Genomic DNA, 25,165 nt, shown 5'->3' with positions numbered 1-25,165 from the left:
CTAACTTTCAGCGGACCAGCCTGCCTCTGCCTCCTGGCTTCCCTTTGTTTTCTTAACTAGACTGTTATACAGGGCATCTAACACTGCCATGCAGTTTATCTAACTGGTTACCTTTTAGCATTTGTTCTTCTGCCCTCCTCTGCTCTTCCTCTTCCTTTTCTCTGTAGTATGTTATTTTGCGTTCTTCTTTTCGTTGCCTTTTCCGTTCTTCCATGCGATTATGTCTTTCTTCTGCTAATCGCTCTTCAAACTGCTTCAGTTTTTCCTGTGAATTAAACAATTAATTAACCCCCACAGGCCAACCTTTTCAAGATATAAACCAGGAATTACACTTTAAGTTGACAAGATCTGAAAGCCATAGAAGGTGGCCACCAAGTAAATACAAAAGCAGAATCTCTTAATGGGTAAAGAAATTTTATCAGTGTCAAGTTTCTAAAATTATCAATTACTAATCTCATCTACACACTTAATATTGCTCCAGAGTGCTTGCCTGGCCCATCTCAGGAAGCAGACTGCATCCACAGTCCACTCCCTACCTCAAAAACACCATTCACACTTTACCTACAATAACAACAGAACACCCCAGATACAGTTCGTTTCTCCTTCCTTTTTTAAAGACAGAGTCTCTCCTACAGAGTCACTGGTGTCCTGGAACTCGTTATATATAGACCAGGCTGATATCCAACTCAGATTTGCCTGCCTGTGCCTCCCAAGTAGTAGGATTAAAGTACAGACCGCCAAGCCCGGCGCTGATCAAATAGTAAAACCAGAACTAAAAGAACAAACCAATCCGGAGCTAACAGCCACGTGGTATGCCTCAAGTGCCACTCTACCCCCTCAAACTCACATCTCTACCAAACAAGAAACATCAACTTTCATCTTTGAAACATTTGAGAAGATGAAAGTATCTCCCAATTCTTCTATACAAATATTAAACAATTGTCTGTTAAACTTTAACTCAAGACAGACTATGGCAATATGTTAAGGGAGAATCTTCCAAAACAAAAAAACTAAAAGCTCATATATTAATATTGGGGGATGATCTGATGTATTTTGATATTAATTACTGTTTGTTGTTTGTGTGACCCACCTTTTGCTTAATAAAAAGCCATCCCACCCAGGCAAGACAGAAAAGATAAGTGGGGCTAGGAGAGAGAGGAATTCTGGGAAGAAAGATAACCATGAGAAGGAGAGAGACCTGAAGTGAAAAGAGGAAGGCTGCCATGGGTTAGCTAGAGGAGAAGCATATGGCCGGTGGCATGGATGGAGAATCCAGCCCAGATAAAAAACATTAACCAAGCATTTGGGATTATGGATGGGGGATAACTTGATAGAAGTTATTGAAAACAGATGACATGGGATTAAGACAGAGATGCCATGCCTGCCCCACTATGAGAGAGGTAGTTTAAAAGATTGGTATCTGCCCCACCCCAGGTTAACTAAGGCTATTTTAAATAGAACAAGTGTCTGTGTATTAATTGATCACTAGCTGGGCCTGCAAATAATATAAACAATACATGTAAATTAAAAAGAATATATTAACTCGCCCCTGAGCACAGTGAGCTCACCTCATAGACAGACTGCCGGGCAGCTTTGAGCCGCATCACAAATAGATCTCTGTCTTCCAACATTCGTGACATTCGATTCTTATGTTCCAGAGCTTTTTCTCGTTCCAGCTGCATTGTAGTAATCTGAAAGTACACAACATAAGGGTAATCTCCAAAGCATGTTAGTCCTAATTTATTCCAAGAAGATTCTAACAGACATTCTTTAAAATTGAGAAGCTTCTCCTTTATTGTATCCTGCAGTAGACTGTATCTGCATTGTATCCAGAGCATCCTAACAGATCCCCAAAGTCGAAGTTTTGAACATAATTTAGGTTTACTGGAAACTAAAGCAGAATGTCAGACACTCTTCTCAGCCCTAAAAAAATGCAGAAGCCTGCAAGACTATGTTTTGTGATCTGCAACATTTTTTATATCTACATAGTTTAAAACTTATGCCTAAGGAGAAGTATCACAAAAATCCCAACTTATCTATTAAAAAACCAGGAAGAACTGACAAGGCCTATAAATCACAGGATGACACACTTGGAGACCAAAGGCGCTACAGGTCCCCACAAGTGTGCCCTTTCTCTGGCTTATGTGCACATAAGACTGTAACTTACAGTATCACATTAAACCTCTATTTCGAACATTTTCCACAAAAATGTCAGTATGCAGCTGTTAAAGTGCTATTAGCTAGCAAAAAAAAAAGTTAAAGCTTCTACTGGCTGACATATTACAGTGTATATCACAATGAAATGAAAAGCTTACTCTTTCTTCTTCTTGTTGTTCCCATAGGTCCATGTCTTTAACCCTTTGTTCCTCATAAGCACTCTTTATCAAAGGAATCTCTTCCAAACGTTTAGCTCTTTCAAAATAGTCAATCTGTATGAGATGGAAACAAATTTTACACATAAACACACAATAAGCTTTTTTTTTTTTCAAAACAGGGTTTCTCTGGCCACCCTGAAATTTGCTCTGTAGACCAAACGGTACTTCAACTCAAGAGATTTGCCTGCCTTTGCTTCTTGGGTGTGGGGTTAAAGGCATGCAGCACCACCGCCTGGGAAAAATATCCTTTAAACTCATGTGAAAAGATTAGCAATCCCATTAGGCAGGAGGATCAAGAATTCACAGTCATCCTCAGCTGCAAAGGCCAGTTTGGGGAGGATCCATCAGTCTACCCTACGCTCTCATTTACCTTCTTTTCTTGATTCTTCAGGCGTTCCTGAAGTTCCTTCTTTTCTTTCTCCAATTGTTCAACCTGTTTGGCCATGATAAAATCTGGATCCAACTCTTCAAGGTCCTGATAGCAGAATAAAAGCAGAATTGTTACAAATATTTATTATTTGAGACAGGGCTTCTTTAGCCCTGGCTACCCTGGAATCCACTATGTAGACCAAGCTGGCCGTGAACTCTTGAGATCCACCTGCCCCTGCCTCTTCAGAGTGCTAGGATTAAAGTGTGTATTACAAATCCTATTTATAAATATTGTTTAAGATTGTAACCATAGGGGAAGGACGTGTGTGCATTTGACTACAGATGCCTGAATGTCACAAGTGTTGAGTCTAGCTGGAACTAGAGTAACAGATGGTTGTAAACTGGGTGCTGGGAACTGAACTTGGTTTGTCCTCTGGAAAAAGTAGTACATACTCTTCACCATCTCTCAAGGCTACAAATTAAAGACAGATATGACTAATAATCAGCTGAGCTCACTGCTTTCTAGAATCAAATCCTACATTACTCCTTTAAATAAGTATTCAGTTAGGAAAGATAAAAATTAACCAAATGGGAGCTTGAGTAAAGAAGTTTCTAATGACTGATGTGCTACATACTTCAATATCAATATCTTTGAATGCTTTGGCACCCAGTTCGGTCTTCTTTATCTGCTCTAACCGTTCCCGAACAGTTTTCTTCTTGATTTGCTCATGTTCCTGAAGGATTCGTTCCTTTTCTCGCTCCTTTGCCTCCTGGCGCAGCCTCTCTTCTTCAGCCTTCCGTACTTTCTGGAGTTCAGCTTCCCTCTGCTCTAGTTCTTCTTTCTCACGTTGGATATTCAGACTCTCAAGACGTTCTTTCCTTTCCTCAATTGTCTGTCGGCGAGCCAGAATCCGCTGATGCTCTTTTCGTGAATTTTTAAGGTATGCAGTGACTGCCAACTGATGCTGTTCTTCTTTTTCTTGCTTCAAAAACAAATGCATTCAAAATGAACATAAATATACCCTGGTATTAGACAGCAATAGAATTGTGAAATACTGGCTTTCCACAAATATGCATTTAGTAATAACGTCTAATGCAAAGTACTGTTGCACTACAGTCACTCAGTCTCTAACTAGCAATGACACTATTTGCCAATCTATTATTGTTCTTGGCACCAAATCTGTTGTGTTAAGCCAAGAACTTACTAACAGAGCTCATCAGCAATAATTTAGCAAGAACACAATCACCTCAATAACTGGGCTAAGGGCATAGTATATGCAGTCTGCTCTCCTACATAATAATCTCTTATTACCACAAGACATTATTTATACTACTGAAAAGCAATTCAATGACTTGTATTAAAGAAAGTATAAACTATGAGTAAAATGTCTTCTGCAGATTTCATCTCAAACCATATTGTGAAAGACATACAAGTCCTTCAAAAACTTTTATAGCTCATGTCCCCTCTAAAGACACATACCAGAATGTGAGCGGGCTTGATGACTTCAAGTGCTTTTGCAAGCACCGAGGACATGGCTGTGAGTTGATTTCTTATTTGCTCTGAAGGCATGCTCTGTAGATGAGGACCAATTGGAGCATCTTCTCGAGTTGCATAATTCAAGTCAGATCCAAAACTCAGAGTACGAGAAGTATGGTCAATTCGAACCTTTGAAAATTAAATGATCAGTAACCAAGTTTATATATTACAACTGAATTTCAGAAAGAAACTGTCAAGCCAAAGTTAATAGAAAAGTAATGAGAATTTTCTCAGTGGAGTTTGTTTGTTTGTTTGTTTGTTTTAAGGTACCACTATACCAAAACCAGAGAACAGAAGATCCGTGTCTTTCTAGTTTCAAAGATCTTCTAACCTTCCACCAATGTTCCCTTATAGCACATACCTGCAGGTCACAGTGCCTGGCTGCATCTACTATGGCCCGTTCCAGTTGGAAAGCATCAACAAAAGGAACCAGAGAAGTCAAACGAGAAAACTCAATGCTCTGATAAATCTGTGCCACCTGCACAAAAAAACACAGGGTTAATAATAACAGCTACTACTTAATTACAGTTCTTATGTGCAATTTCATGGCATCTACAGGAGGCAGATGGTATGTGCCCACTGTCCACAAAGGGAAAAAACTGAAGTTCATACAATTCAGTCCAGCTGAATACTACTGGAACAGGAGCTTCAATCCTAGGCTTCAAATCACCTTGTACATAACCATCTTCTGAATCCCCAGGATCATAAGTAAAAAAACCTAATTGGTCACATATTTGTAGACAAAGGCCTGCTACTTACCTAAGAGAAATACTTCCAATAATTTTTTTTGTCTGAAGGCGACTGGCAGCATCACTATATACAGTTACTCTGCTAATTAACCTTCAATTATTTGTATAGCACATAAGAAATAACACTGCTCACATATCAATAAGAAAGCAGGTCAATGAAATGTGCAAACACACCACCAAATGAAAATAAAGTACAAAGCATTTACAGAATATAAACTGCATCACTCAACCATAGTCATGACACTGGACTAACAAAACCCAGTGTGAGCAAAAAGAAAGATGATCCATTTATTATTGGTAAGACACTCTATTCGTGAATCTCAGGAGCTGTTCAAGCTCTAATTACATAAACTGTATGGCTAATTCCATATATGCTACAAAAGTCTCACTTGTATTCCAAGGCATATGCATGCTAAGTAATACTGTAACACTTTCTAATGGAGAAAGCCTAAAAGGAGCCCCAGCAGCACTGGAAATAGGTGTTTTCATTACTATTATCTGAAGAAGTGTACTATGGAACTTCTAGACTGAAAAAACACGCAGGTAGATGTATTAACAAGGAACCAGGGCCAGGCGTAGTGATGCACAACTTTAATTCCAGGACTTGGGAGGCAGAGGTATGGGGGGAGGGGCGTGCTGCCCACACTCCAGGAAAACTAGAGTATTTGGCAAAGAAAGATGATCAGGTGAAGAGGGACACTTTTTAAGTCATTGATTCTGTTTCAATTACAAATATAGATATTTGGGCAGAAGTGGAATTTGGGGTAGCTTTCACTTCTTAAGTAATTCTGTTTTGGGTTTTTTTTTCTTTTTTCAGTTTTATTACCAAAATAAAAGAATAAAATAGCTAGGCGTGGTGGCACCAGCCTTTAATCCCAGCACTCTCACGAGGTAGAGGAAGGAGGATCAATGTGAGTTAGAGACCAACCTGGTCTACAAAGTGAGTCTAGGACAGCCAAGGCTACAGAGGAGTCCTGTCTAAAAAAACAAAGCAAAACAAAACATAAAGCAGCTATGGAAGGGAGAGAATATTCCCAGAGGCAGCCAGTCTAGCTAATGTGCGAGCTTCAGGTTCAGTGACAATCTCAAAATACAAGATGACAGTAACAGAGGAAAAACAACAAATATCCACCTCTGGCCTCCATACTCATGTGCACAAGTACAAAACAATTGCGTGCATACATGCACTACATGATACAGAGTCAAGAGCAAAAAATCTCAGTTTCTTCCATAAAGCATTTGCTTGCATTTTACCTGTTGCAGAAGGCGGAGTATGGTATTGTTCTGTAGCTGTGGTACATACTGTTGCAATTCTGGTTCCTTTTCAGGTTGTTCCCTAACCCAATTTAATACCTATAAAATCAATTAAATTGATAAAAAAAAATTAAGTTTTTATGTACTAGTCACAAGAATAGTTCACATTCTTTCAATTTCCTAATAACACTAACACACACACACACACGCCCGCACGCACACACCCCAATATTATGTAATACAAAGAGACAAATTCATCCAATTTTTGTCTGAAGGTGACTGACAGCAGTGGCTAGAATAGTCATGCTGCTAATTACCTCCAAAAGTTTGTTTAGCACATCAGAAATATCTTTTCTCCTGGTGTGAAGGAAAAAAAGACAATAAAATGTGCATTTTTCTCAACATACACGGGAACAATGTGTTCTTTTTTAGACAAATACAATGCTCAACTGCATTGCGGCCAGCCATGTAGTTAAGAATACCAAAATGACCGTGACAAGGCCTACCTTTGTGACTCTCTCACAGAGTTTTAGAGGGTTGAATTCTACCTCCAACCAGTTGTAAAGGTCTTTCACTTCTGGAACAACATACTGTAGCACATTGAATCTGACCTATAATAAGAAAAGCAAAAAATTTAACTGCTGAAGAAAATTTTCTAGCTGTGATTCTGTACCAACTATAAATTAAAACTAGATTATCTGACCTCAATTTCCTATAAATTCAAATATCCAACTACAATACCCTATACTATACTTATAACTAATAGTGCCCCCCCGAAAAAAACTTGAAAAGAATAAACTGTAGGGCAACATGACACTTGCAAAGACAAACGCAATGGATAGCACAAATTACATATCTAAAAAGGCAAAATAATAGGCCTTACAAATTAATCTTATACGAGAATCACAAAAACTACCAGGGCAGCTCTATTCTTCTTAGTGACAAACTAGGAAAGCAGTGTCCATTAACAGGACAGCATCATGTTCATCTAACAACTCCGGTCCCCTCTATCAGGTATTACATATGCTCAGCCAATCATATTTAGATAATACTCAAGGAATAAAAAACTTGCATGTCTTAAATGCTTTCTTGTCAGTTATTACCTAAGCATAGCATAACTATATAGGTATTCTAAGCAACCTGGTAATATTTCAACTTTACATGAGGTTAAGAATAAATTACATGGGGCTGGAGAGATGGCTCAGTGGTTAAGAGCACCACTTGCTCTTCCAGAAGTCCTGAGTTCAAATCCCAACAACCACATGGTGGCTCACAACCATCTATAATGCAATATGATGCCCTCTGCTAAAGATAAAGCACTCATATGCAACAAATAAATAAAATTAAATTAAAAAAGAATAGAGTACATGCAAATACCACCCAATTTCAGACTGTCAGTATATTATTACATTTTGATGTCCACTGGGATCTGACCCAGTATCATGCAGACACTATTTTACAACTGAAAACTGTACTTAACTGATCATATACCCTGATTATAACCCATTGTTTTAACATGAATCACCTCAAATAAACAAGATATCCATTTCATCAGTGCTTCCCTGTCCACATATCAGAAGCTTGACAATGAATCTGAATTCCCAGAATTTAATCATGAGTTAAAACTCACCACAAAAAAATTAAAACTCACTCCAACAGCAGAAGCAGGCAGATCACTGTGAGTTCGAGGCCAGTCTGGTCCACAAAGTGAGTCTAGGACAGCCAAGGCTACACCTAGAAACCCTGTCTCGAAAACCAAACAAAAACCAAACAAAAAAACTTTTCTCTCCAGCATAATAAATGCTCAGACTTATACTAACCATGTCATTAATAAGGCCGATCCGTGTGGGTGGGGCTTGAAGACCTAACAGTGTTGCAAGGCGCCGCTGCTTCTCAACTATAATACCATCCATATCCAAAAGTCGAGCAATGTCAGTTCGTTCAGGAGTGATAGGAATAGAAAGAGTCGCCAAAAGAACTCTAGTCGACATTCTGTGGTGAACAAAGTTTTATTTGTTGAAACTGTAAATATGCTTCTCTTTAATTATCTATTGTATGTCAGAGACAGAACATATGTAGCACCATCATGAAAACTGAACCTTAAGGAAACAAATCCTCACAGACTCAATCTCATCAACACTTACGGAATGGGGCCCAACAGCAGCAAAGACATACTTCCTTACCAACATAATTAAAGCTGGCTTTAAAACTAAGAAGGCCAGGCATGGTGGTGCCGCCTTTAATCCCAGCACTAGGGAGGCAGAGGCAGGCGGATCGCTGTGAGTTCGAGGCCAGCCTGGTCTACAAAGCAATCCAGGACAGCCAAGGCTACACAGAGAAACCCTGTCTTGGAAAAAAAAAACAAAAACGAAACAAAACAAAAACCTAAGAAAATGAACTCTAAGTAAACACAATTATGACAGAGGATAAAGGAGAAAAAAGCTACAACTTCACTTTCCTCAAACACAAGTCTGCACTATGTAATGCTAAGTAGTATAAGCGTCAGTGCCCACACACAGAAGTAAACAACCTGCTGCTATTAACCAAACCAATGTTACAGCATTCATGGGAAGAACATTATTAATACCACTAAGGAAAACCATTTAGTTGATTTCAAATTCCTCTAGAAAAATAAGAAAAAAGAGATACATATAAAAAAGCCAGTTTACCAATACAAGGAAGATGACGTGTGATTTACCTAGTTTGTGCAAGGATATGGGTTCAATTCCTACTTTGAGACAAAGAAAGAAAGAAAGAAAGAAAGAAAGAAAGAAAGAAAGAAAGACAGACAGACAGACAGACAGACAGACAGACAGAAGATAGGGTTTGGGGCTAGAGAGATGGCTCAGAGGTTAAGAGCACTGGCTGCTCTCCCAAAAGTCCCGAGTTTAACTCCCAGCAACCACATGGTAGCTCACAACCATCTGTAATGAGATCTGGTGTCCTCTTCTGGTGTGCAAGTGTACATACAGGCAGAACACTGTATACATAGTAAAAAGCTTATTGTGGATTTTCATTGTTGGAAAGGGTCTTGTTATGTAGTTTAAGCCGGGCAAGAATTTGCTGTGTGTGTATCTTAAACTAGTTTTGAACTTTTGGCCCTCCCATGTTTTCATGCCTATCTCCCGTAGTCTTCATTTTATGATCCATGTTAAAAACTATTATTATTATTAGTGTTATTATTATTAGTGTTGTTGTTGTTGTTATTATTATTATTATTATTTTGGCCAGGTAGTACTAGAGCATGCCTTTAATCCTAGCCCTCAGGAGGCAGATGCACGCGTAGTTTCAGGACAGCCTCTGAGGTCTATAGAGTAAGTTCCAGGACAGCCAAGACTACCCAGAACAACTGTCTTGAAAGAAAATAATAATCCAAAAATCAAACGAACTTATTTTCTTTCTACCATGGTATAAAACAAATAGACAGAGACTGGAGAAATAGCTCAGAGGTTAAGAGCATTGGCTGCTCTTCCAGAGGTCCTGAGTTCAATTCCCAGCAACCACGTGGTGGCTCACAACCATTTGTAAAGAGATTTGGTGCCCTCTTCTGGCCTGCAAGTGTCCATGTAGGCAAAACACTGTATACATAAATAAATCGTTTAAAAAAAAAAAGAAACAGAAGTTGAACTTCAAATGTTTATCTTTTCCCAGGTCTGGTGATGTTAAGCTGTAGTATTCTTTAAAACGTATGCAGCAGCTATGAATGAGCTACAGCTCGCAGTCAACCATGCAGTTCTATGAGTAAGCGGATCCTCCCCTGCAAGACTCCAGTATACACGCTGTTGATAGGTCAGTGTAATAAATACATTCTTAACATATTTCACTTTACAGTGGGATTATCAGGATATAACCCTATCACAAGTGAAGAACTGCTTTATACATCAGTAAATGTTTTATAACCAAGGAAGAACTGGATAGGACTAATTAGTTATCCAGCTTGCTCTAAGAATAGAATCTACCAACACATGGACATACTAACACTAATTTTATAAATGCACAATTTTCTAAGTTTGGTCTCTGGTGGTATTTTTTTCAGGGGGAAAGAGGGGTAGACAATGGCTCAAAAATACTGTTCCAATGAGAGAAGTGTCTTGGAGACACTTGGTAGTCACAGCTAGCTGAAGGAATAGAGTCCAGGGATACTGTTAAATGTCCAACAGAACACTAGCAGTACACAACAATAGTCTTTCAATCTGAAACGTCCAGAAGCTAAGAAACCCTGGGGTAGAACATACCACTTAGTTTACGTTCACTACCATCCAACTATAACCTTCTTACCGTTGCATCTCATCTTGAGTAAGATTCTTTCTCATTTCTCTAGACAGATGATAAAGACGGTGAAGTGTAGATGCATGAAACAGAGCATTTCCAGATTTCCAAAACACTGTTGAAACTTTGTTATAGTAATTTGCCATCAGCTGAGGCTTAGGTGGCTTTTTAGACAAGGAAAATAATCCATGAATATCTTCCACAGCTTTGAAGGCTTCCTATAATGTTAAGAATTCCTTATTAATTAAACAAAGTAATCACTGAATTTAAAAATCAATGCAAATCTTTTATGAATCTAAAACATTATAAATAAAAATAGAAAAATGCCTAACATGGTTTTATTTCTCTATAAATTTTGTCTGATAAATGAGAAATTGTTATAATTATTATCCTATCTTTGAACAATTTAGGTAACACTATAAAATACAGCATAAGAAAATTTTTGTGTATTAGCATACTACTTTGGGCAACATAAAGGAAAAAAGTCAACAAGTAGACACACTAGAATATAGGTGACAGAGGGGTGGAGGTGGCAGGGACAGAGGGGGAAAGGAAACTGGTCAGGATATAATAAGAATAAATAACAAATTTTTAAAAAACATTCAAAAAATCCATGTGATTTGAGAGATGGCACAATGAATGAAAATTTCTTGAGGCTGGGCATAGTGGGGCACACCTTTAATCCCAGCACTCAGGAGGCAGAGGCAGGTGGATGCTGAGTTCAACATCAGCTTGGTCTACAAAGCCAGTCTAAGATAGCCCCCCACCAAAAAAAAAAAAAGATGCACAGATAAACCCTGTCTCTAATAATAATAATAATAGTAATAATAATAATAATAACTATTATTATAATAATAATAACTATATTATTATTATTATTATCATTATTATTATTAATCCATTTATCCTAATACAATCATGTTTGCTTGTCCTCTGCAAGTAGTAATTTAAGATGGGTGTCTGTATGAAAAAAGAAAAAATACTATAGGCAAGAGCAGAAAATTAAACCACATTTTCCTTTGTCTCAGAAATGCCAATTTTTTGTAGTTAATCCCTTATAATTTCAATAGAACTATTTTATGTTAAATATAAAAGCCTTCACGTTTTAAAGCTACAAAATGATCAGAAAATATCCTAAGGGGAAAAAAAGGTCAGGAAGCTTTTCAGCACCATTGTCATCTCTAAATTCATATTCATGATACATGTACACTGCTAAAGAACTTCTCCAAGCACTAAAGAGGACAAGTGTATGGTTTTAATTTCCAATCACCAACAAATGTTCATAAAAAAAACAATAAAGTTACAATGCATTATCACACTAAACAAAATTATGAGGAAACTGCTGTTTAATTTTTTTATTTTGCTCATTGGTGTTTTGCCTGCATATGCATGCATGGGGACTGGTGCGTGAGGGTGTTAGGAACCCTGAAGCTGGAGTTACAGAGAGGTGTGAGTTGTCACACGGTGCTGTAAGAGCCGTCTCTTCAGCACAGGAAACTGCTGCAGTCTTTGTAGAAGCCAGAGATGTTTAGGAGGCAGAGGCAGGCAGATCTCTGTGAGTTTGAAAGTGTAAGTCCAGGACAGCCAAGGCTACACAGAGAAACCCTGTCTCTAAAAACTATAAAAAAGAAGCTGGAGATGAAACTAATCACTGGTGTTGCACATACTCACATTTGGAAAGCTATGGGGGGTTAGGTACTCATTTCATTAAAGTGTGGCTTACCAAGTCAAGACAAGGTCCTGGGCTTGGTACCTAGCACAGAAAGTCATGCACACACAAACAGGCACTGTGTCCCCACACCAAAATCAAACAAAACGAAGCGAGAAAAGAGCAAAAACACTCCATCTTTGCAATGGTTTTCTCACATGCTTCCTTTATCAGACAGCTCACAGAATAGTGCCAGTCAAAGAACCACATTGTGAACAGCAGTCATGATGCAGAGTTTTGTTGCTATTGTTTTTTAATATAAAATGAAAAGATTACACCATTTGTACCAGATTTTGCAAGTGATTAAAACTGAAATATGAATTTCCTGTTTACCGCCTCCTGCTCGTCAAACAACCTAAAATTCTCGGGTTACCTACTAAAATTAATCAGTTTAACACCAGTACTCAGAGAGGGAAGGAAATGTACACAGCTAACTTGCCTGCCACAGTTCCATGCTGATAGCACTGTCCAGCTGAACAAGTCTGGTTTCCAAATGCATGGACTGGCTCTCTGGGTTATTAAGATTGATTGCTGTGCTTTGGTTATGGTGGCGCTGAATCTGTGATAAGTGCATTCGCAAGTTGTCACAGAGCTTACGGAACTCAGCTTTGCGAGTATACTGGAGGCAGAATTTGAAAGCTGTAAGCATAATTGTCAAACAAGAATTAGATATTTTTGTCAACTTAAATGTCTGAGTTAAGTTTTACAGGCCACATATTAAGATCAACTTTAACAAGATTGACTAAACTTACCATATTTTATTATAGAGAGCCTTTTATTCCCCAAGACAGTTTCTCTGTGTAACAGAGGCCTAGCTATTCTGCATTCACATTGTAGACCAGGCTGGTCTCACAGAGTTCCTGTTGTCTCTGCTGGGATTAAAGGCGTGCACCACCACACCCAGCCCAGCCCATTAGAGTTCTAATTCCCTCCATGTACCTATGCCAAGACTCTGAATCTTAATCAAACCAAAAGACGTGGTCACCAATCCTGGCCCAAAACAGTTTGGGAGATGGAGAGACGGCTCAACATCTGCCTATTCCAGAGGGCTCAGGTTAGATTCCCAGCACCCACACAGCAGCTCAGGGTCATCTGTATGTAACTCCAGTTCCAGGCGACCCAGTGTCCTCTTCGGGCCTCTTCAGGCACCAGGCATGCATGTGGTACACAGATATACATACAGTCAAAACACCCATACACACACACACACACACACAAAAAAAATGAAAAAATAAATTTAGAATTCACCTTCAAACACTTACAGAATAGAAGCTGCTAGGATGAAATACAATGAGCTTACATATCTAATGTACATAAAATGCAACATGCTTTTGTACTAATGAAAATTAATTTCAACTATAGAAACAGAAGGGCTGAACAACTTGTTCCATCATTAAAATACACAGCTAAGAGTACTTTTTGGGATGTCTTTGCTCTTATAAAGAAATATTTCACTGAGCAGTGATGCACACTTTTGATCTTAGCATTCAGGAGGCAAAGGCAACTGGATCTCTGAGATCAAGGCCAACCTGGTCTACAGAGTAAGGTCTAGGACAATCAGGGCTACACAGAGAAACCATGTCTCAAAAGCTAATTCTATTCCAACATACTTCTAAAGCAAGCCTCAACTCTATTTTTATCAAATCAGAAAAAGCCCAAATTTGCTTGCCAGACACAAATACTCATGTTATACATGCAAATAAACATAGGTTACAATATTCCTACTAAAACAGTTACAGTTGAAAGTTACCAACACATAAAGAAACACTGGCCCAGGTGTGGTGGATGTGTGCCTGTAATCCTCAGCACATAGGAGAAAGAGGATTAGAAATTCAAGACCAACTTAGCCTGGGCTACTTAGGAAAACAGGAAAGACAGACCTAGAAAGAATGAAATTAAGACAGACAATGCCCAGTTTGTAAAAATATTAAGAAAAAAACAACAGAAAAAAGTCAAGCAGTCACTCGTTACAAGGCTAACTTCACTGGAGCAAAGAATGTTGTCAACCTAGTCCTTTAGAGTTAATTCTGTGCTGAAAATCAACCAAGTATGAAATAGTCTCTAACAGGAATACTGCTTAACAATAAGAAATATGCTAGGTGGAGTTGCTGAAGAGTGAAAAACACAGCTAGGCTTGTAATCCCAGCACTCTCGAGTTCAAGGCCAGCCTGATCTACAAAGTGAGAATAGGGCAGCCAGGGCTATTACACAGAGAAACCTTGTCTCAAAAACAAAAGAGAAAGAAAGAAATATAGAAAGGAAAAGAAAAGAAAGGGAAAGAAAGAAATACAGGAAGCTGAAAAGATGGCTCAGTGGCTAAGAACACTGGCTGCTCTTGCAGTGGGCCAGAGTTCAATTCCCAGCAACCACATGGTGGCTCATAACCATCTATAAGGGGATCTGATGCCTTCTTCTAACATGCAAAGCATTCATATAAATAAATCTTAAGGAGAAGGAGGGGGGGAAGCCAGGCATGGTGGTCCATGCTTTTAATCCTAGCACTAGGGAGGCAAAGGCAGGCAGATGTCTATGAGTTCAAGGTCAGCCAGGTCTACAAAGCCAAGCAAGTCCAGGACAGCTAGTGCTACACAGAGAAACCCTGCCATGAAAAACAAGGTGGTGCACACCTTAAACCCCAGCACACAGGAAGTCCAGGCCAGCGAATGAGTTCAGGGCCGCCCTGGTCTACAAAGTGAATTCCAAGATAGCCAGGATTATAGAAACTGTCTCCCAAATAAATAAATATGGGTAGAAAAGGGGCTAAGAGATTGGAGGAGAATGTGATACATGTGACATGGAACCAAGAGGGAGGACCACCTGGTATTAGGGGGAGACAGGCCACAGAAGGCAGGAGGGAGTTGGTAGTGTGGGAACAATGATGAAGAATGAAGCATAACAGGAATGAAGCCTATTATTCTGTGTGCTAACTTTAAAAGCAGAAGGGGTTTCAAAAGCCAGTGGAACAATTTCGTACAGAAATGCATTAACAGACAAATTTCTTTTGTCACTATTTCTCTAACAAGCAAAGGTCCATCTCATTTCTCTAAGAATAAAACTAGTTCTATTTTTAAATACTACAGAGAACGGGAGCTAATCTACAAAAATCTATTCTAAAGTCAACTTTCCAATCAGTTTATATTTCACATTGTCATTTTAGCTTTTAAAAAAAAAAATCAGTTCATTTACATTTCACGTTGTCATTTTACCTTGCTGGGCGATATCATGGTAGAGGCGCTCTACTCTAGAATTGTTTCGAAGCAGGTCCAAACATTGCCTGTATGATTCCCACAGGAACTTGACCCAGGGAGTCAGTAGCAATCTGTCAGTACGATCCTGAGTGTCTTCTCCACTTACTGCACTCAAGAGAACACTACCAAAAAAAAAACAAAACAAAAAACAAAAAACAAAAACAAAAACACCTATTTTAGAAGATTTTCTACTTTACTACGTAATCAGAAAGCCGAAGCCAAACAGAATTTCTTCTCACAACCTCATATACACTGTCAAGCTGTTCCTTACAATCTGTATCTGAATTCTCAGTCTGTATTACAACTGTCTAAATTTTAGCACATGTTCTATCTCAAAGCATAATTTTAATTATTACTTACATGGTTGCTAAAGTATACATTTTAAACGTCAAAGATAAACAGTTTTTTTCCTGATAACCATCTACCTTCAAGTACGGAGTGAGGTGGGTGAGAACAGTGCCCCCCACATGAAGAAAAACGTTGTTCTAACTCAAAATACTCAGTAAGGGTTTAAATTCACTCACCTCTCAGGCGTCTGAATGTTATCCAGATCTTCTATGTCTAACACCATTTGTTGGGACTCTTCTTTAGCAGCTTCTGTTTTTTCCTCTGCTAACTTCAAATATGCCCTGACAACATCTTCTAAAGATTTAATGTTTACCTACAGGAAAGAAATTAAATTTATTTTTCTCCAATGAACCAAAAAATAAAAAAAAGTTTAAAAAGCAAATATTGAGATATAAAACTTAATTTAAAAAGTACACTCCTCTCAAAGTTATTAAAAGCAATTTAAAACATAAAAACAAGCTCAGTACCTGCTGACAAATGTTCTTATATTGATATAATCCTTCCTTAGCCAAGTGGCTCTTACGAAGATCCACACATAGTTCCAAGTATTTCAACATAATTGGCTCATGTATCTTCTGCCATGTTCTGTGTTTCTTACTTTTCATAACATCATAAAGAACATCCAGAGCAGGCTGCTTTTTGCCAACCTCAAGAAATTCTGGGGGGAAAAATTAATGAGAATTAATTTTATAGCTTTACATACTATATAAAATGAAGACCAGGCCAGCCTAGTCTACAAAGTGAAACCCTGTCTCAAAAAACAAACAAAACAAAACAAACAACAAGAAACAAAATAAAAACCTAAATGATTGACCAAGAAAATGACTCAATTAGCAGGTAAAGTCCACTGGTGCCAAGCTTGACCCCTCTGAGTTTTATCTCTGGTACCCACACGGTAGCTGGAGAACCCACTCTCAAAAGAAAATTGCCCCCTGACCTCCACATGGCACAAAGAATGTGCATGCCTCCTCACTTGCACAAATAAATAAATGTAAAAGAAAAACTTTTTAAAATCTAAAATTTCAAGCCGGACGATGGCACAGGCCTTTAATCCCAGCACTTAGGAGGCAGAGGCAGGCCAATCACTGTGAGTTTGAGGCCAGCCTGGTCTAACCCTAACCCTGAGTCCAGGACAGCCAAGGCTACACAGAGAAACCCTGTCTCGAAAAACAAAACAAAAAAAATTTTTTTTTAATTTTTTTAAATCTAAATTTTGCTTCTTTGCTGGTTGCTTTAATTTTCTAACTCATTCCCAACTTTTTCTTTACATATTTGACTTCAAATAGCAATCCTATAATCAATGTATAATGACAAAAAAATTAGTATTAACTCAAAATATAATGTTCATGTGGAACTCTATGATTTTAAAATTCCATAAATTGAAATCATGGATGGAGGACTTTCCCCTAGTTACTAAAAATTCTAGTATGACTTCATCATATTTCTGTCCAGTTAACTACACTCTCAAAGAATCTAGAGAAGTCTTGGAATTAAATAGTAAATACTCCTCCTTTTGTTAGTTGGTGTCTCTGGTCTAATATAGGCCCTAAACTTTCCATACAAATGTTATAACCATCAACTTAATAACATCAGTCGCTAGGCAGGGGTACTGGTGCATGCCTTTGACTCTAGCATTTGGGAGGCGGAGGCAAGTGAACCTAAGTTGGAGGTTAGCCTGGCCTACTTGTGAGTCCCAGGACTACAAAGTTAAGATCCTACTCTTTACAACAAAACTAATAACTTCAGTTGCTGGCTCCTTACTTGTGAGTGATATAACAGATTTAAGATAGGATATTGTGAAAACTCTCTATCATCTTTGAATGATTCTGTGAAACTGTAAATCGTTCTATAAAACTTTAAATAAGGTTAGCTTTTTTTTTTTAAGTAAGACTATAGGGCGAAGCAGCTTTTGACTTTATGAGCTTGAAGGCATTGCATGTATTAACTTTTCCAAATCTAGTTGCCATCTTAAATTTTATGTGTGTAGTGTCTTTACAAATTCAGCCAATAGAAGTGGCTGTAGATTACACTTTTTTGTGTCCCCTCCCCCTTTGTACAAATGGTAGAAAATATTTAATCTAGTCAACTGGTTATTCATGTTTAAATTCAGTAATTAAGCCAGAAGTGGTAGCTTATGCCTGTAATCTTAGCACTTAGAAAGCTTAAAACACAAGCACACCACACACACACACGAACACTTCCATTGACCATTTAAAACACAGTCTGAGTTAAAACATTAGTTTTAAGGGCGGTGGCAGCACATGCCGTTAGCATTCCGCAAGGCAGAGGCAGGCGGATCACTGTGGGTTCGAGGCCAGTCTACAAAGTGAGTCTAGGACAGCCAAGGCTATACTGAGAAACCCTGTCTGGAAAATAGAAAAAACAAAAAACAAACAAACAAAAAAAAACCCTAAGTTTTACTATATCTACTTTTTAAAAAAATTTTTTCCTCCTAAAAAATAATCTTGGCCAACACTTAGGGAAGCAGAGGCAGGGGAGATCTCTGTGAATTTGAGGCCAGAACAGCCAAGGCTACGCAGAAAAAACCTGTCTCAAAAGGGGGGGTGTTAATTTTGGGGCCAGAGGTAGTGACCCACACCTGTTAATTCCAGCGGGGAGGCTGGGTGTGGACATCCGTGAATTTGAGGCCAGCCTGGTCTACATCGCAAAACTCTGTCTCCATCACACCCTAAAATTAAAACAAAATGGCTGCCTGCTCAGAGGCAGGTGGATCTCCGAGTTTAAGGACAGTCAGGTCATCCACCCAAGTGAGGTGAGTTCCAGGACAGACAAGGCTCCAGAGAAACCCTGTCCCCCACAAACAAATTCTGGATCAAACAACCGTCCCCTCCATTAACCTGAATTTGGAATGGAGAGAAGTTCTGCCACAAAGCAAGCATGTTAGAAGCCCTGGGTTCAAATCCTCAGCACCATTATTTTAATGGAAGCACTAAAGCTAGAGAGGTGGTCCAATGCTTTAAACACTTGTGCTTGGGCTGGAAAGATGGCTCAGCGGTTAAGAGCACTGAGTGCTCTTTCAAAGGTCCTAAGTTCAATTCCCAGCAACCACATGGTGGCTCACAACCATCTATAATGAGATCTGGTGTCCCCTTCTAGCTCTGGCATGCAGGCAGAGCACTGTATACACAATAAATAAATAAACCTTTAAAACAAACAAACACACACTTGTGCTTTCTAAGAACCCAAATTCTGCCCCCCACCACACCCCGGAGATCTAATACCCTCTCTTTTGAACTCTGTCAATATCAGACACAAATGGTGCACATACACACATATAGGCAAAACACTAATACACATAAAACGCCAATAAAAGTTCCTTATTTGAGAGCTTACTAGATCTACAGGTTTAATGACTCTGGTTTCAGGAATGGTGCCTCCCAGTTCTTCCAGAGAAATAATTTTGCTACAGCGCTCACACATACTAAGTTTACACCTGAACAAATCATACAACATATCAAAATATTCTAACTCCTCTTATTTATCAGCAATGTTTTCCCTCCAATGCTGGAGACTAAACCTAGGAACTTGCCTCTGATGTGCCAGGTAGGAAACAACCCTAAGCCTTATATCAAATAGTATTCACATGCAAACAAATACAAACCCCTCACCTTTACTTGCAAAAGACTATCTTCACTTGGGCCACCCTCAAAAAACTTATTAATGAAGCAAAGTACAGCTAGATACTATATTGGAACAAAAAACACCTTCATCCTCTTCCTGAAGTGTATCTAAGGCTGTCTTCCATGTTATGTTAGGTGTTTTTCAAAGCAATTTAAACAAAACTCCCTATCAACCAAAAACTTAGTAACTGCATTCAACTGTATCAGCAGAGCTAGAGGGATAGCTCAGCAACTAAGAACACTGGCTACCCTTCAAAAATCTGGGTTCTACTCCCAGCACCAGTAACTCCAGGTCCAGGGGTTTCGATGCTTCCAGACAGCCTCTTCTGGCTTCTGAGAGGGCACTAATTGCACACAGTTACAGACATACATGCAAGCAAAACACCCATACACAAATTTTTGTATTTAAAAAATTGTAAAAGAAACATTAAAATGACATATTATGCCTAACCTCCAATTCTATACTAAGGATTTAAATTTCAGGCTAGTATTTAATGCTTGCAATACGAAATACAAATCAAATTAGGGACTGAATCCATGATAAAATAAAACACTAAATATTTTTATTACTTTATGCGTATGAGTGGTTTGCCTGATATGTATTCCTTTGGATGTCAGAAGTAGTTACAGTTGGTTGTAAGTCACCATGTGCGTGCTGGCAACTGAACCCAAGTTCTACCCCAGAAAGTGTGATTTCTTAATGCACTTTTATAGGCTTGCTTAGAAGTTTGATGTGGTATAATCAAATCTGTATCATTAGCAGTACGATAAATTCGAAGACAATCTGAGCTACCTCATATGGTTCTGCCTCAAAAGGAAAACAAAACAAAAACTCTACAAAAGTAAATAAACTTTAATGACAGAGTTAAGACTTATTTTCTACTTTCTGATGGGCCAAGGAGTCCAAAACTCATCCTTCCTAGCCTTTAAAGTTTCAAATAAACTAAAGGAAGCACATTTAAATAGAAAGCCTTTGTTTGGTATAATGGAACATGCCTTTAGCATGAGCACTAGTACGGCAGGAGTTTTTGAGGCTACAGAACAGCCGGGACTACGTAAGAGATCATGTCTCAAAATACACACACACACACACACACACACACACACACACACACACACACACACACACCAGAATAGACACCCTTACCCCACCAAATAAGAAAAATAAGGGGTGTGTGATCAGTATCAATTTTGTAAAACAAAAAATACCTAAAACTGACATGGTGATCTGTGGCTGAGTTGTCTTTAACTTAAAAACACGGAGACTTAGCTCCTTGAAAATAACTAATTAATGGGGGTGGGAAGGCTTTTGTAGCTAAAAGGAATTATTTCAGCACTTAAATGATTCCGAAATTATGACTTTAGAAACTGAATGGGTACTCCAGCTATTTTTAGGATATATGGCTGAAGGTGTGTGTCTACCAATAAAAAGGTTCCTATCTATCCTTCATTTTTCACTCATTTGAACAACAGACGAAGCATCTACATTATAATGTTACTACTCAGTTGTGAGGTTTTCCTAAGTCTTATCTTTTAAGGCAGAAGTTATAGAGTGGACAGTTTCCCCAGAAAATTAACATTTAGAGTGACTTGAAGGGCTATTTCACTTAATTTTATTAAAACAATGCAATAGATTAGGTCTAAATAACCATGAGCTACAAATGCTAAAGATAAACATTTAGGTAAAGAGATTTTTGGGAAGTGAAAAGCCCTTTTACAATCTATTATGTTCTATAAACAGTGCTATGTGTGAGAAGACAATCTGCTCGTGTCAAGTGCTTTGGAAGCTAAGGCATCACTACTCGCTACTTTAGAAATTGTAATGGCACTGCAGCAAGAGGTCAACACAGGCCTTTGGAAAAATACACCAATAGAATCCAGGCTGCCCACACAGTAGTGAACTACTTTACTTTCTCCAATCTGTTCATCATTAATCAAGTCTACTTCAGTTTAGAAACAGTGGAGAGAAATTTAGAACACATTATGTAACCTTTCCACTTTAAAAGTTACTAAAATATTAAGTTCACATGAAGACTCAAAACAAGGTCAGCATGCTACTATGTATGTATGTAGGCCAAAGACTCTAGTGCTTTAACTAGCCTATGGGGAAAACGACTGTGGTGAATGTTACAGCTTAAACATATGCACAACAGCTATACAGTCCACCCAATTCCATTTTCTACAGCACAACATAATTCTACATTTCAAAACATCAAGCAGCCTTAACTCAGCTACAGTTCAGATTTCAATAGTAAAGTAGTGGATACTTATTCTATTCCAGACTGCTTCCTAACCACAGGAAAACACACACACACTTGAGAAGTATGTAAGCGCCTTTAATCCGAGGCAGAGGCAGATGGATCTCTGAGTTCAAGGCCAGCCTGGTCTACAAAGTGAGTCCAGGACAGTCAAGGCTAGAGAAACTTTCTCTCAAAAAAACCAAAAAAGTACGTAACCAACACATCCTTATTTCTGACAGATTATCAGCAGTATTCTTTTGTAAGTACTGAGTCAAATGGCCTTTTCACAAACTCAAACTTCCACTTCTAACAAGCTTGCCAAGCATAAACCTGCAACATACATGGTTTAACTGTTTGGACTAGAAGGGTTAAAAAGAGGGACAAATACAGTATTATCAGGATTTCCCTCCCCAAGGGCAGTTTTTAAAGATCGAGATATACACACCACTTGTCTTTCCTGCAAGCACCAGCGCTTAAGAACACATATGGAAATAGAAATAGCACTCAGCGGCGCTGCGGTGGAGGTTTAAAAAAAAAAACAACTCATCTGGACATCAAGAGACCTTGGTTTTAGTTTCCTGACACTCCCAAGTGACCTTGGGAAAACCACTCTTTCTAGAACTTGTCTGGGAGGATCACTTTTAAGTTACTAAAGAAAATGAACTTTTCGTGATTCGCAATAGGCCTTCGAAACGACCCTAATCAATTCGTGGGGGGAAACACACACACACTCACACACTCTCTCTCTCTCTCTCTCTCACTCTCTCACAGCAAACAAGCTTATGGAGCAGAGGCCTGAAGTGCAAACCAGCGACTATTGGAGCGTAGTAGACCCTGACCCACAAGGCCTCCGTGCGGGATTTGGGGCCAGACGTGCCTGAGAGGTGGGGAAGAGGTAGGCTAGCCCGGCTGCCGGCCCGGGCTGGAGGTGGAGCCGAGGTTCTCGCGTGCATTGTCCCCGGGAGGGAGCCATGTTTCCTCCTCCCGGCACTCCCAGATGGCGGCAGGGGGCGCGGGGGCCTCCCAAGCAGCCCGGGGGTCTGAAAAGCCGGCGGGCAGCCGATAGGGGCGAAGGATCGCAAGGCCGGTGAGACCTGTGGCCCCGGGACGCAAGCAGCAGGCGGCAGCCAGGACGACAGGCCGCGGCGACGGTTCCTGATCCGCGCCTTCCGCCGCCGCCGCCCGCCCGAGTGCGGAGGCCGTGCCGAGGCGAGGCCGGGGCGGCGGCGGCGGCCGTCCCCGCTGGGCCTCCACAGCCCGGGCTGCGGGGAGCGGGCGGGGGCCCTCGTACTCCCGGGCCCTGGGCAGGCCTGCGCGGCGCGACCGGCCGCCTTACTCACCGTTGGCGCGCTTGAGGGCATTTTCCGGCCTCTGGAAATAGGCCGGCATCTTGGCGGTAGGCTCAGCTCACCCGGCGTCAGCGAACTCCGTAGTGGCCTGGACCGGGAGAGGAGGCGGAGAGGGACCAGCGCGAGCTTCCACGCGCCTCGCCAGCAGTCGCCCGCGCCCAGCCGGCCAGAGACGGAAAGGAAGGAGCCACGTGATTCCCTCGCGGCGGCACCGCCGCCGCCCGAGCCCCGGATGTAAGAGGCGTGCCTCTGCGCATGCTCCGCCCTTCTCTGCGCGCAGGCGCACTGGCGTCTTGAGCGCGGGCTGACGTGGCGGCCGGTACGGGCGGCGCGAACTGTTGTATTCCTCTTTGGGGCGCGGGAGGGGACCTCAGGGACAGCTTTCTCCTGCCAGCACTGCTCCAGAGAACTTGGGGTGGGAAAGAGAGATTTGCAGTCTTCTGCGACGCGAAAAGGCAGTGTCTACGCAGTCGTTCCCGAAACGACTTGCGCGTGGGCAGGCCGCGTAAAGATAAGGTCGCAGCTGCAATGCCCGGACTCGCCTGGCTCTCTGGAAAGGCTGAGTTTACTGAACGGAAGTGCTGAGCGGGTATCGCAGAGAAATTGGGCACCAGTCGCTTGACTGACAAGGACGGGGAGGGAGCAGGTGAATGAAAGAGTTATTTGATATCCTTGTAGGGTTACTGTCGCAAGGATGCCCGAGAGAAGGCGAGAGGCTGCGGACACACCTCACATAAGGAGAAGGCTTAGGAACATGGGCGTCGGTTTTTATAGACGGCCCAGGTCACAAACACAAGAAATGTGTGTTGGTGAGGAAAAGGTTCGTTACAAGCCATGTCTTTTATTGCCAGTTAACAGATTTATTGTTCACAAATTACTATGTTTAGAGCATGAAAGCCATTTTAAGCCGCGTCGAATTATTAGACTCTTGGTAAGAAATTAGGTTGAATTCTGGGCTGAGGATGTTGGGTGCAGAGTGCTTACCTAGCCTGCACTAGGCCCTTACCTCAGCCCCTGTAGGGCACCATACAAAAGTTGAGAGGAAATCCAGAAGGTAAAGGTAGAGTAAACTATTACAAGTTTATTACAGATTTTACAGTAGTAGGTATGAGATATGTAAATTAGTGAGATACTATAGCAATGAATGAGGAAACCTTTATTCCCCCAAGACAGGGTTTCTCTGTGTAGCCTTGGCTGTCCTAGGTTCACCTTATCTGCCTCCCAAGTGCTGGGATTAAAGGTATGCACTCCCATGCTGGGCAGTGGTGACCCACACCTTTGTTTGTTTGGTTTTTGTTTGTTTTGGTTTTTCTTTTCGTTTGCTTGGTTTTTTTGTTTTGTTTTGTTTTTCAAGACAAGGTTTCTATGGTAGCCTTGGCAGTCCTAGACTCACTTTGTAGACCAGGCTGGCCTCGAACTCATAGTGATCCGCCTGCCTCTACCTCTGCCTCTGCTTGGTTTTTCTTTCTTTTCTTCTTCTTCTTCCCCCCCCCCCCCCAAAGGCCTGCACAACCCACAACTTTGATCCCAGCACTGGGGGGGCAAAGGCAGGCTGATTTGAGTTTGAGGCCAGCCTTGTCTATAGAGTTTCAGGAAAGCCAAGACTACACAGAGAACCCCTTTCTCGGAAAACAAACTAATTAACTAAAATTTAAACAAATTTAAAGCTATTTAAAAATCTGAAGAGATGGCTCTACATTTTAAATCGTTTACTGATCTTGCAAAGCACCTTAGTTCAGTTCTCAGCACCCATGTCAGACTGCTCATAGCCAGGGGTATCTATCACCTCTGGCCTCCCCTATACCTGCCTTTACATGTACTTACCCACACGAACACACAAACACATTAAGAACAATAAAAAAAAATAAATTATAGTTATTTCAAGAATTTTTCTTCCAGAATACTTGAGACTATGCTAAATGCACAAGCTTTCCCCTCCCAGAGCAGATACCAGACAGGGTTGATGTAAAAGGACAGGCAGTGCTAAGAAGCTTTAGCAACTGTTTTATGGGCATGATCAAGGGATTTCTTTGTATATTATAATTAAGTCAAATTTTAAAAGCCAAACATAAAGAGCA

At 40.2% G+C, this 25,165-nt stretch overlaps 1 protein-coding gene across 1 annotated transcript in view; it reads right to left on the bottom strand.

The window, feature by feature from the left end:
• Positions 1-23,277, bottom strand: part of EIF3A (eukaryotic translation initiation factor 3 subunit A) — a 33,820-nt gene extending 10,543 nt beyond the window's left edge. Inside the window, exons 1-16 of the mRNA XM_084754367.1 lie at positions 23,079-23,277; positions 16,325-16,515; positions 16,034-16,170; positions 15,468-15,631; positions 12,697-12,900; positions 10,563-10,767; positions 8,105-8,276; positions 6,791-6,895; positions 6,285-6,383; positions 4,643-4,759; positions 4,225-4,410; positions 3,380-3,727; positions 2,746-2,850; positions 2,316-2,429; positions 1,569-1,691; positions 112-265 (exon numbers count right to left, since the gene is read on the bottom strand). Of these exons, the coding sequence (XP_084610493.1) occupies positions 112-265; positions 1,569-1,691; positions 2,316-2,429; positions 2,746-2,850; positions 3,380-3,727; positions 4,225-4,410; positions 4,643-4,759; positions 6,285-6,383; positions 6,791-6,895; positions 8,105-8,276; positions 10,563-10,767; positions 12,697-12,900; positions 15,468-15,631; positions 16,034-16,170; positions 16,325-16,515; positions 23,079-23,127 (2,473 nt within the window). The 5' untranslated portion in view covers positions 23,128-23,277. The remainder of the gene's footprint in view (positions 1-111; positions 266-1,568; positions 1,692-2,315; positions 2,430-2,745; positions 2,851-3,379; positions 3,728-4,224; positions 4,411-4,642; positions 4,760-6,284; positions 6,384-6,790; positions 6,896-8,104; positions 8,277-10,562; positions 10,768-12,696; positions 12,901-15,467; positions 15,632-16,033; positions 16,171-16,324; positions 16,516-23,078) is intronic.
• Positions 23,278-25,165: the final 1,888 nt, after the last annotated feature.

The sequence above is a fragment of the Acomys minous genome (assembly GCF_964271855.1).
Source record: "Acomys minous genome assembly, chromosome: 2".
Classification (NCBI taxonomy): domain Eukaryota; kingdom Metazoa; phylum Chordata; class Mammalia; order Rodentia; family Muridae; genus Acomys; species Acomys minous.
Note: the sequence above shows the minus strand (reverse complement) of the source record. Positions and strands in the feature narration are given on the sequence as shown.